The 12,071-nt window shown below is 41.5% G+C and overlaps 1 protein-coding gene across 1 annotated transcript; it reads left to right on the forward strand.

Annotated features, from left to right (window-relative positions):
- Nucleotides 1–6,833: 6,833 nt before the first annotated feature.
- Nucleotides 6,834–10,783, forward strand: LOC119731431 (lactadherin-like). Its single transcript, XM_038204601.1, has 5 exons — nucleotides 6,834–6,852; nucleotides 7,797–7,943; nucleotides 9,013–9,120; nucleotides 9,731–9,960; nucleotides 10,433–10,783. Exons 1-5 carry the CDS (start codon nucleotides 6,834–6,836, stop codon nucleotides 10,574–10,576), a joined length of 648 nt encoding a protein of 215 aa, XP_038060529.1. The 3' UTR covers nucleotides 10,577–10,783.
- Nucleotides 10,784–12,071: the final 1,288 nt, after the last annotated feature.

Here is a 12,071-nt window from a genome sequence, read left to right on the forward strand (position 1 = left end):
AGGACACATATGCAAATTAGGAATGCCTGCCTGTGCTTTACGTTAGCGTATGTTTTTGTTTGCGGTTTCTGGGGTAAACACGATTTTTTTTCCAAAGTTTAAATGTTACAATATGCAGTATCACATTTCACATTAATATGAGCAAATTGGAAAGGAAGGATTATTTTTGGGAAGGTGTGGACCTTATAATTAAAATGAACGTGAAACCACGTAATGCACGTTGGAAATAACAACACCAAGTACACGATATCAATCCATTACTTGCCAATTGCGGTATCGAATCCGCCAACAGGAAGAACGTTTCCTATCGAGGGCATTGGAAACGAGGTTGAAGTTAAAGTAAGCCCTGGGGACGACGTTGCACTGTCACGCGTTGGCAAGCGTTAGATCGCTGAAACCATCTGGCTAATGGGGGCGCTGTTCGAAGTGGATGATATCAGATGGATGATACTTTTAAATTCAGCAAAAATCGAAGCTCATCACCACACAAACTGCACATTAATGGTGGCCATGTTGCCATTTTGCAGTAGGCTGGTTCCGCGCTAACATTATCGTTGTGATTTTGTATTTAGGGGGCGGGAATCAGACTCTAGGCTAGTCCTGCATATAATTGGCATAATGTATTCCTTATCTATTGCCCACTACCTGTCCCTACTTTCAAAGTCCGAAGGACAATGGAGGGACCACGAACAAGTCTAATCAGACCCTTTCGGACAATAGGTTGCGCTTTTCTTCAAAATTAATATTTTAATTTATCTCTCCGGTGACATATCTTAGCTTTATCCCTGGCGAGTATTGATTTGATATTTAAAAGAGTTTTATGATTATTTGCGTTCAAACAAAGGCACGTCGAAAACAAACTCAACCGATTTCAAGGAAAATCGATGGTGCGGTGCATCAGATGCAAACTCGAGTAAACAAGCTGTTGAAATAAAAAAAAAAAACAAGTTTATTTATATCAAAACCACATTGAACAGGAAACAAAGAACAACATATATATTCCATGGTTCCATCTATTTAAAATTTGCACAGATATTGTCGATACATATTGTCTTTTTACCAATAAAATTGTATTTAAAAAGGATTATGGCTCTGCTGGGCACAATATTGTATTGTTGGGAGCTGAGTTTTGCGACTGGAAGAAAGTCTAATTATTTAGTACGCGGGGGCATGCACTTTTACTGAAGTCACCCGATCCTGCTGATCCAGGCTAATAGCCCGTGGTAGTGATCCCTCTGCTGCTCTTCCCTACTTACGGTACTGGGGTACCCCGTGGGAATGAAACAGACACCGTGACTATCTGGATTTATTATATGGGTTAGTTTATTCTTCGAATTCATATGATTTGCCGTCAACATTATTTAGAAAACCTACTTAATGTAAGCTGACTTTGTAGTAGTCCAGAGAGGGGGGGGGGGGGGATATAACCGGAATGACGGAACAGTTGATACGCGCGCTAGCGCAGCAACGCGTTTGTGGGGCCTTTTTGCCGTTATCGCCTTGGCTTGGAACGCAGATCTTACATTTATCGCTCGAGAAAGTTTCGTGAGATTGACAAGGAGCCTGCTGTTCGTGTTATATTTTACTTGCACAGGACTCTTTCAGCCAGTCTGCCATTGCAGGGGCGCTGAGTGACTGCTGTTGCAGAGCATTTACAGGCGTTCGAGTTCTTTTTGTTCACTCGTACCCTATATGGGATTCATACCTGTAATCGCCAAACCTGTTGAGATAGCTTCTGAATAATGATTCGAGCAGCCTTCATGTACATAATGGCGCAGTCTGGTTTTTCATGCGAAACAAACTCATAACATTAATGGTTACTTCTGTGCCCCATTAGGCTAAAAGCACCCCCATTCAATTAGTCAAACAGGCGGTTTACAGGCAGGCCTGGTCTAAAAAGCAATATTTGTGCGTTCCACAAAGACACCGACAGAACCTTTACTACCTGATGACTTCGATAACGAGCAACGTGATAGTTGTCTTGGACTTGGAGGACAGTATCATTTAGTTTTGGTTCGTGAGCGGCCGGCAGTACCACGCACCTCAACTAGCTCTGTCGTTATTCATTTTGCGCTGGTTATTCTGTGCAACTGTGGATATTGATCAAGCCTTTGGAGCAAAAAGCATGTCAGCTTACCAATGACAGCCATGTTGTCTACGTATTTGGCCCTTGCAACCCTTCTGGCTGCAACTTACGGTGAGTTCCTACATGTATTACTTTATTTTATACATGATAGCTTAGCCTACTAAAGCGAATGAAACAGAGGGGTTTTGAATGGAAAATTTGAAAAGCCGAGCATGTACTGCTTCGTAATTAATTAAACTTTGGATGATTGGTAACATGGTCGCACTTAATTATCGGTATAAATTTTCAAGAAAATGGTCTGGTAGACGGTATGTGATTGATACAAAGTTGGGGGTGGGGGAGATTCCATCCCAATTAAACGTGCTGATGACAGATCTCATACAGCTAAAACAGAAATGACTGTTTATTCCAAGATGCCGAAAAAAGCATTTGGTCCTTAAACATCATTGGCACACATATAGTTCCCATTCCGGCCACTATTTTTTTAAACACATACTTGAGGTTATGTTACGGTCTTCCTTGAAGGCAGTAAGTTTAGTGGTGAATGGATTCTACAAAAAAAAGTCTGACAGGTTCTCGCAGGTTTTTTTTTTCATGTGCAGTGGAAACAGCATCCCGTGCTGTTTATTTTGAAATGTTGCTCTGTTTGACATCGTTGTATGCAGATAATTACCAGGAATTGTTTTTTCGAGGATTCTTTTTCATTGTGAAGGATATTAAAAAAAACCACACATAACCAATAACAATAACAATAACAACAGATTCGCGTTTGTTTTTGTTACAAACGCAGTGTGATCGGGCAAGGAAATATTTCATTGAACATCGCCCAGTTAATTGTAAATATTTACATGACAGAAGAGAAAAAGAGTCACGATGTTCAACATTTTTTAGCTGCACCATTTGTTTTAATTGAAAATAAACCATGCATCCTTTTTGTCACAGTCAGGGATTTAAATTCCACATTTCTAGGTCGGGCCAGCCGGTGACGGATTATCAGCTTAATCCGCGGGGACCAACTCCCCAAAATATTTCATTTGTTTTACAACTTTGCATAATGAGTGAACAAGTGGAATGTGCTGGCCCACATAAAGTGGGTAGCCACTCCCATTCCGAGTCCTCTATTAGTCCACGGATCCTACACATGGATGTACGACTCTGCCAAACTCCTGGTAAGACCCGTGATACCACGAATACTTGTCAACGAAGACCCCTGCGCGCGGCGGCTTTCAACTTTGTAGGTGCCCTGCACCCGATCTGGTATCGAAGTCTGTCAAGCCAGCTAAATATAATTTGAATATTCATGATCCTACGTTTTTTGCCTTTATTATTGAACTCTGCTAAATGATAACTACATAACCATATTAGCACCGAGCACAACATCCTTAGCTTTTACATGAACTATGAAATGTCGCATTTGTTTGATCGGTCGGGACCACATCTCTCTAAAACTTTTTAATGCAAGCCTACTTAAAAACGAGATTTGGGTAAACGGTGTTTTCCTCGGAAAAGGTGTCACATTTGACATTTATTTCAAGGGTAAATACTTCATCTATGACGACGAAAAACTGCTCCATAATACATATGGAGATGAACACTGTTTACTCGATATTTCTTCAAATTTTAAAATGTCTTTTTGAAAGATGTGTAAATAAAACTTAAAACACATGTGGCAATTCAAAGACCCTTTATTTGTACTTTTTATCGAATTATCTTTCGTTGATACTATGTAAATAACATTTGCTGTACACATAAACCAAACTCGTTTTTATCAAAAATCTGTCAAAGTTAGCCGAAAATCGGCTGAGACATTCACCATGCTCGCACGAGCCTGATATCACCGCAGAAAATGGCTGCCGCCGGATTTGAATATACTTTAAAATAAAAAAAAAACCTTAAAAATAACATTAAAATACGCAAATTGTTGGTAATATCTTTTGAAAAAAAATCCCAATGCATTGCCAGTCAGTCAAGTGAATCGGTAATCATTGACAATGGGCTATTCAGCCGACGAAGCTTTTATCATCTTTTGCCTAACGAGCATGGCTATGCCGCTTAATTGATTCGCCAATCAATTAAGCATGACAGTCATTGTTTGGTTCAATTAGACTGAGAGCTGGATAGTGTTTAAGCAAAATTTCGGGAACAAATCCCCTGATTGTCTTAAAGTATAGTATTATCGACCCTGATCACAGAATGGCCATTCTTAAGTTTCGCTAGATCAGACTTAGGCCCATTGGCGCCATGCTAAATGGGGCCAATTTTACATTTAATCAAAATCAAGAACGAAACCAGACTTGTTGCATTAAGAGCGGCGGGAAAAACCAAAAGGGGGCGGGGCCTAAACCCCCCACCATGTACATTTTGTTTCCTATTGTCGCAGGGCATTTGTTAAATCCTGCCAAGTTTCTTTGATAGTTGTTCTGATGTCTTGCGGTTATTTTGACAACAAGTTTATAAAAAAAGGCATAACTTTGTCACGAAATGTCCATTTACCAACACAGGTGGGCCTATAAATGTTAACTTTTCCCATTGAAAAGTGCATGCGCATGAAAGCAAATGTACTACAAAATTTAAATTGGGAAAATGAAACCATTTTGATTGATGCCTTGGCACTTGTGGAACATGAAACTATGACTTAAGAGTTCCTTTTGGTCAGACTATTTAACTTGAGAGCGGCGTAAACAGCGCGGAGGGGGCGGGGCCGCAACCCCCATCCGTATACATTTTGGCTCCTGTCGTAGCAATGCATTCATTAAATTCTTCCAAGTTTCTCTGACAGTTGTTCTGATGTCTTGCGATTATTTTGACACCCAGTTTATGAAAATAGGGCATACCTTCGTCACAAAGTTTTTAAATACCAAAACAGGTATAGGCGTAAATGTTAACTTACCCATTACATGGTGCATGTACGTACATCGGAAGGCGCACGAGAGTGCCGACTCTAGATAACTATGACAACAAAACATTTTAACAGGTTGAAATTTGAATTGAAACTTTACAGATGTTGATAGATGTTCCGGAGTCATTTCATTAGAGATATCAACTTCTGCTTAAAATAATGGGTAATTATGCGAAAGCACAGGTAGTAGGAGCTGGCGAATTAACAAAAAATATAAAGAAGATATCAGTTTTTCGGTTTGAAACTAAAGATTTAATTGAATCTGATGGGGCAGTGGATGGGCTGACAGAGCTGTTAAGGTCAAATATCGTTAAAAAATGTGCACTTTGAGACTAAAGCATAAAACTTCGTACGTTGGTTTTTCATACAATGAATGTAATGATCGGATGTGAGAAAGTGTTTCATATTTGCCCTCTGGTGACTTTCAGAGGTCAATTAACGTTGCACACCCTGTTTATTGATATTTAAAGATGTATTATTCAAACTCTACTTTTCCAGAACCCATATATAATCTTACGATATGAATTCTTACCAGGGAAAGTTCATAGCTGGTGAAGTTATGGGCGTCGCCAGGATTTTTTTCTAGAGGGTGCACGGCACATCCCCCCTCCCAAAAATCCCTGTACTCTTCCAGCGTATTTTCGATTTATCATTTTGATGGTGGACAGGGACAATTGCCCCCCCCCCCCTTACCGAGCCATTAAATTACCAGTAATGACTTTGCACCTCTTTTTCTTTCCCTTTTCCCCTTTTTTCTCTCCTTTTTGGGGGGTTGCTTTTCCAGAGGAGGGGGGGGGGGGGGTGGAGCGGAGCAAGCGCCCCTAGCCCCTCCTCGCGACGCCCATGTGAGATGTCAGCGGTCTTTGTATACCCGTTTTCCACCATTGATTTAAAATCCCAACTTTACATGCCCAGAGTCTAAATAATGAAACAAATTAATTTTGACTATCGTTCTACAGGATCTCATGAATTCAAACCCAAAGACGATTTTGTTATTTAGAGCATCTGACCCCCATGTTCCCTGCATTCATGCCTGGCGACGCAGGCGCTACAGAACATACATGTATAAATAATATGGTCATAGGGTTTAAACAAAATGTTGCTGGTTATTGTGAACTAGAAATAATGTTTCATGGTTGGGTAAAGCGCTTTGGCTACTTTGATTCCGTGCAAAGATCATAAATCAGAAGTTTTGAAGAATACAAATGATCAGGTAAACAAAGTTAATTGACCTGTCCCAGGGCAACGGCGGTCTGATATGATCTTCCCAGTCGGAAATTATTTTAATGGACACATGAATAACAGCAGCACATCTGTGAAGTTTCAATTCAACCTGTCGAACCGTTTTGTTGTCGTGGTCAGTTAAAGTCGGCACTAGCTCTCATGCGCCGTCCGATGTACGTCATACATGTTCCATGTAATGGAAAAGTTAACATTTAAGCCTTTACCTGTTTTGTTATTTGAAAAGTTTGTGACAAAGGTATGCCCTATTTTCATAAACTTGGTGTCAAAATAACCGCAAGACATCAGAACACCTGTCAGAGCAACTTGGCAGAATTTAATGAAAGCATTGCCAAAAAAGGAGCCAAAATGTATACGGAGGGGGTTGCGGCCCCGCCCCCTCAGCACTGTTTACGCCGCGCTTAAGTTAATTAGTCTGACCAAAAGGAACTCTTAAGTCATATTTTCATGTTCCACTAGTGCCAAGGCATCAATAAAAATGGTTTCAATTTCCCAATTTAAATTTCGTAGTAATTAATAATGTACAAAGTTCCAAGCTATCACATGTTAATAGTTTCGTTCTTGTTCTCAAAATTTTGATTAAATGTAAACTTGGCCCCATTTGGCATGGCGCCAATGGGCCTTGGTATGATCTAGCGAAACTTAAGAATGGCCATTCTGTGATCAGGGTCGAAAATACTATGCTGACAATCGGGGGATTTGTTCCCGAAATTTTGATTAAACACTATCCAGCTCTCCGTTTAAATGACAAGTGAGCTTTGCGCTACGGCGTACTCCCGCCCTGACGCCATTTGTAACGTTTAATTATGACGATGGCATTGTACTTTTAGCATAGTGACCACCCGTTTACATTTATTTTAGAAATGGAAAATAAGAAATATTGATGGAATGTTTTATGCAATACAGACAAATATAAACACACACAATATTACGACATACGACAAGTTTTTACAAGCGGTCCTCTTTCTTTCAGCTTTTGAAAATGATAAATGCCTTGTTCGTCTGTTCAAAAAGATTGTTGCTGTACTTCTTATCTTATTAATGGGGGCGGGGGGGGGGGGGACATGGGGGATGAGGGTCACTACGTACCCTCATCCTACAGCAAATGAGTGTCTGGTTTTTCTGTCCCCCCCCCCCCGGCTGTGAGATGGTCAAAATAACCCGGCCCCTTTCAGGTTAAGGGCCCCGATTTTGGGGGGATTATAGATGTTCTGTGATGCGATCTGAGACAATTTTTGACCACTTTGATCATCTTTTTTGAGGAGAAGATGGTGGTGTACGCAGTGCCTGCCTTTATTGCGACGTCACTTAAACAATCAGAAACATGTTTTTTTGCGGGGGGGGGGGGGAGGGGTGGCCACCGTTGCCCCCCCCGATCCACCCTTGGACAGAGGTCTCCGCTCGTTTTTTATCCATGTCTTGACGCGACAAAGATGAATGACCGAAGACCCGACAGAGAAAGCACCCGCTGATTGGTCAAAGTCTAGAGGTCAAGGTGCGGATGCCTTGACTAATGTCATATAGACTACCTCTCCGTTGTACAGTTTTGTATTCATGGTCCATGCTCAGTTTACCTAGGTAACGCGGACGGCGAGGTTAGGTCGTGTAATTTCTACGGCCGTCCACCCAAGCCTGTGCCCGGTGAGCGCTGGATGAAGACGGCACTGCGAGAGGCGTACCAACGATGCAATCAGCAGAATTACACTGGCCCTACAGGTATATCATGATAGACTCTGTGCATGAACAGTATGTGGCGTTTCGTCACCACACACACAACAAGGTGACTGACTGACTTAGTAACTGACTGAGTGACTGACTGACTGAGTGAGTGACTGACAGACTTGGTGACTGACTGAGTGAAGGAGTGACTGACAGACTGGATGACTGAGTGAGTGAGTGAGTGAGTGAGTGAGTGACTGACAGACGTGGTGCCTGACTGAGTGACTGACTGATGAGTGAGTGAGTGGCTGACATTCTGGGCGGCTGACCGAGTGCGTGTACAAACACTGCCTTGTGGGGTACTGGAACAATGGGAGGTACCCCACAAGGAATGCCCACCGACTTGCGGGGTACCGTTTTGGTACCCCACAAGTTTTTCACGAAATAGATATATGGATTTTACTCAAAAACTAGGAATTTCCAAGGTGGGTTGATCCGTCGCAAATGGAAGAGTTTTAGAAAAGGGATATTAAGTCCGAATTTCAGCCCAGGAAATATATATGGTTAAAAAAAGAGCATTTTGAAATAAGTGTGCGACATTGCAAAATTTTAGTACACGAGAACAGAGGAAGTACCCCACTTCTATGCCTATGTAAGCGTGGGTGGGTGAGTGAGTGGCTAACAGACTGGGTGACAGACTGACTGAGTGAGTGACTGAGAGACTGAGTATCTGAGTGAGTGAGTGGCTGACTGACTCCCCGACATACTGGGTGACAGACTGTGTGACTGACTGGGTGACAGACTGGGTGGCTGACTGAGAGACTGTCTAACTAGTGAGTGGCTGAGAGACTAGGTGACAGATGTGTGACTGACTCGGTGACTAGCTGGGTAACTGGCGGAGAGAGTGAGTATACTGAGCGACTGCCAATTACTGACCCGGACCGACTCCCCGACTGACTGACTGACTGACTCCCCTACTGACTGACTGACTGACTGACTGAATGAATGAATGAATGAATGAATGAATGAATGAATGAATGAACGATCGAGTGACGGGCCGACCGACTGATGGACTGACTGACTGACTTGTGATTTTCTTTTTTTAACCTCCATGACTTTGTAACAGGTTGCTGCAACGGGAAGCCACTCGGTATGAAGGATCGCTCTATCCCAGACAGTAGCATCACGGAATTGAGGCATTACGGAGGATGGGTGACAGCCTTAGCGCGACTAGGTATGGTATTTTCTTAAGGAGTTGAACATTGGTAAACATGGACAAAGAGAGGCTTAATATGCAAATCTATGCAACACACATTACACTTACCACACACATTCCCCAATTCATTTTTCCTATTATTATAATCGGGTAATAGCACATTTGTAAGGGTTTCATCGTCGTCCTACAACTTAAAAAAAAACAATCACTATTTTTAGTTCTCACGCAACGAGGAATATAGCTTCAGTCTGAACCCCACAGTAAAATGCAAGTTTGCTTATTGTATATGAAGCCGATTTTCTCACACCTTAAATGGACATGCAAATGGTACTAGAGCTGTGAACATATCAAACAATCACTTGCAAAATTAAGCCCTTTTCCAAATTTATCATTTGTGTTATTTTTGTTGTTCATAGCTGCATCACTTCAAATCTGAGGTACTATAGGTAAACCATTGGTGGATTCCGATTCAATAGGCCTACAAACAATATAACGACCATTGAAACTCCTTGATACGATCATGCTTTTATATGTTTTGAAATAACAGTCTTGTTTTTTAAGTACAAGTATATTATTCAAAGGTATTTGTATAAAAAATATAACCAAACTCAATTGATCCTTTATTCAGATGATAGCAGATGCTGGGGTTTTTTCCCGTCTAATGGGTACAGCTGGATACAGGTCGACCTCGGTGCCATGTACAGTGTTTCCGGTCTGATCACTAGAGGTCATCCGGGGCACTTCTGGGTGCTTGAATATCAAGTCTCATACAGCTTCGACGGGGATAATTGGCGTAATGTGACCGAGGCAAGCGGGACAACCAAGACATCGCCTGAACAGGTGGAAGCCCCTAAGAAGGTATTTCAGAGCTAGTTTTTATTTCACCATGTCACAGCTGAGAACCGTTGCGGTGGGGTAGTCCTCAATGTTTGCATGTATGTTCTGTACAAGGATCAGATTCGAACCAGCCCACCGATCTCGTTTGGTCGAGTGGTAAGACATCTGCACTAGAAAGCAAGAGGTTGTGGGTTCGAGTCCAACCCGAGTGATTTTTTTTCTTCAAACATTCACTCGGGAGGTATCATACTGAGTATACAGTGTTTATACGTCGGTGACGGGCAACACCTAATTTGCTTTACAAAGTTGTTCTGTCAATCTTGAAAAGCGCATTCCTATCGGTTCACAAAAAAGTTGAACATTTATTCGAGACCTTAAATATTTAGTGGGAGAGACACCACCCCTTTCTAAAAACATATGTCTTTGAAATTATAATTCCTTGTTATCGTCGACAGGCTACATTTACAAATCTCCTTTTAATGTTTTATTGAAGTTCACAGGAAACATCGACGGGAGCTCCCATGTAACCACTCAGTTCCCGATGGCCGTGCGCACCCGATTCCTTCGAATTGAACCCACACAGTGCACTCGTTTCTGTTGCCTTCAGTTTGAGGTGTTGGGTTGCTCTGATATATAAAAGAAGAAAAGAAAAAGGAATGAACAGTTTCGTGCCACTTTCATTACTCAAACCTATGGGGACAGAGCTCGTCAAACCAAAATTAGGTATCGTCGCCATCATGCAAAACTATTACGGCAGGCTTGATGAGAGTGTAATTCATATAACATTCGAAAGATATATAGTCGTGTTACTATCTGTGCTGAAGTGAAGACAGGTTTTTTTTCACTGGACACCCGAATTCCGTAAAATCGAATAGTTAAGGAGAGGGGAAGGGGGGGGGGGTTGGCGCTAGACACAATCTTCCCATTGGGGCGCTGTTCAAAACCTATATCATGGTTGACGTGAGGCAATAACTACCGCTATTCGCTTTCCACGGACAGTAAAATAAACAGCCACTTGCGAAAAGAAAGGGTTTTGGTGAAAAATACGCACACAATCGCGAAAAAATGGACTCCAGCTAATCATGGTAACTCATGCAGCCGTGCTTTTCTCCGGATGCTAAATTTCCGGGGGGGAGGGGCGACTGGGAGCGCGAACTTTTTCCGGGCGGGTAGCGTGCGCCCCCTGCCCCTAGCTACACCGCTGATGTGCAGGCTTCAAATTGTAGCAAAACGTAAACAGTCTTAAACTTCATCTTTTATTCAACTATATGTGTAGGCCTAGACATAGTTATAGGTCAATGTCAAGGACAAATTTTAGTGTTCATGTTTAAGAGGATGCTCTTAAGAAAACTGTTGTATTTTCTTCTCCACGAATTTTCAATTTGTATGTTTTGTTTTAACAAAAAAAAATCCTACTTTAATCTGATTTTTAAGAGCTACAACCCTCCGGAAACGGGCTTTCATTTTGCGCACAAATGAACCCGCGCTGCAAAGCAAAATTACTGCCTAGCAGCCAATAATTCGTATTTTGTTTAAAAAATAATTCAATAACTTAACGTTGGTGGTTTCATTATGTTCCATGTCTTATTCAGAAGTGAATAATTGTTATATTTCTAGGAAAACAGACATTGCAAAAACAAATCTGTTTTCGAGATGTAACTCCAAATAGCACGAGGAACACATCTATAATTTTACAGAGTTGCACATTGGTATTTAAATAGTTAATTTAATGTACCAGCGTTGGTAGTTTTTCCTGATAGTGATTGCTTATTTACAGTAATTAATCAATAAATGTATATTATCAGCGATTTAGGACAGTGTGGACAAAAACATATGAACAAAAACATGTCGAAATATTTGAGACGAGACAATACCTTTCCGGAAAATGTTACGTTTCTCGCGTTCATTGACCTTTTCCTGGAAACCGCCATCTTGAATTGAGTTGGTGGCCACGCGATGTCTTCTCGGGAAAACATTGCCATTGTCCTGTGTTAGCAAGCTTTAGATCGCTGACACAATCTGAGCATGAGGGCGCTGTTTAAAGCGGATGATATCAGACACTATTGAAGAATAGGTGGCGCTTTACGTTGTGCCTTATGCTGTAAATGTTTTGGACTTCGAAAATTATTTTG

Source organism: Patiria miniata, unplaced genomic scaffold, assembly GCF_015706575.1.
Source record: "Patiria miniata isolate m_02_andy unplaced genomic scaffold, ASM1570657v1 HiC_scaffold_23, whole genome shotgun sequence".
Lineage (NCBI taxonomy): Eukaryota > Metazoa > Echinodermata > Asteroidea > Valvatida > Asterinidae > Patiria > Patiria miniata.

Coding starts and splice junctions, on each gene's coding strand:
- LOC119731431 (XM_038204601.1), top strand. Junction 9,121..9,730: donor GACAGCCTTAGCGCGACTAG/GTATGGTATTTT, acceptor TCCTTTATTCAG/ATGATAGCAGATGCTGGGGT. Junction 9,961..10,432: donor AGGTGGAAGCCCCTAAGAAG/GTATTTCAGAGC, acceptor GTTTTATTGAAG/TTCACAGGAAACATCGACGG.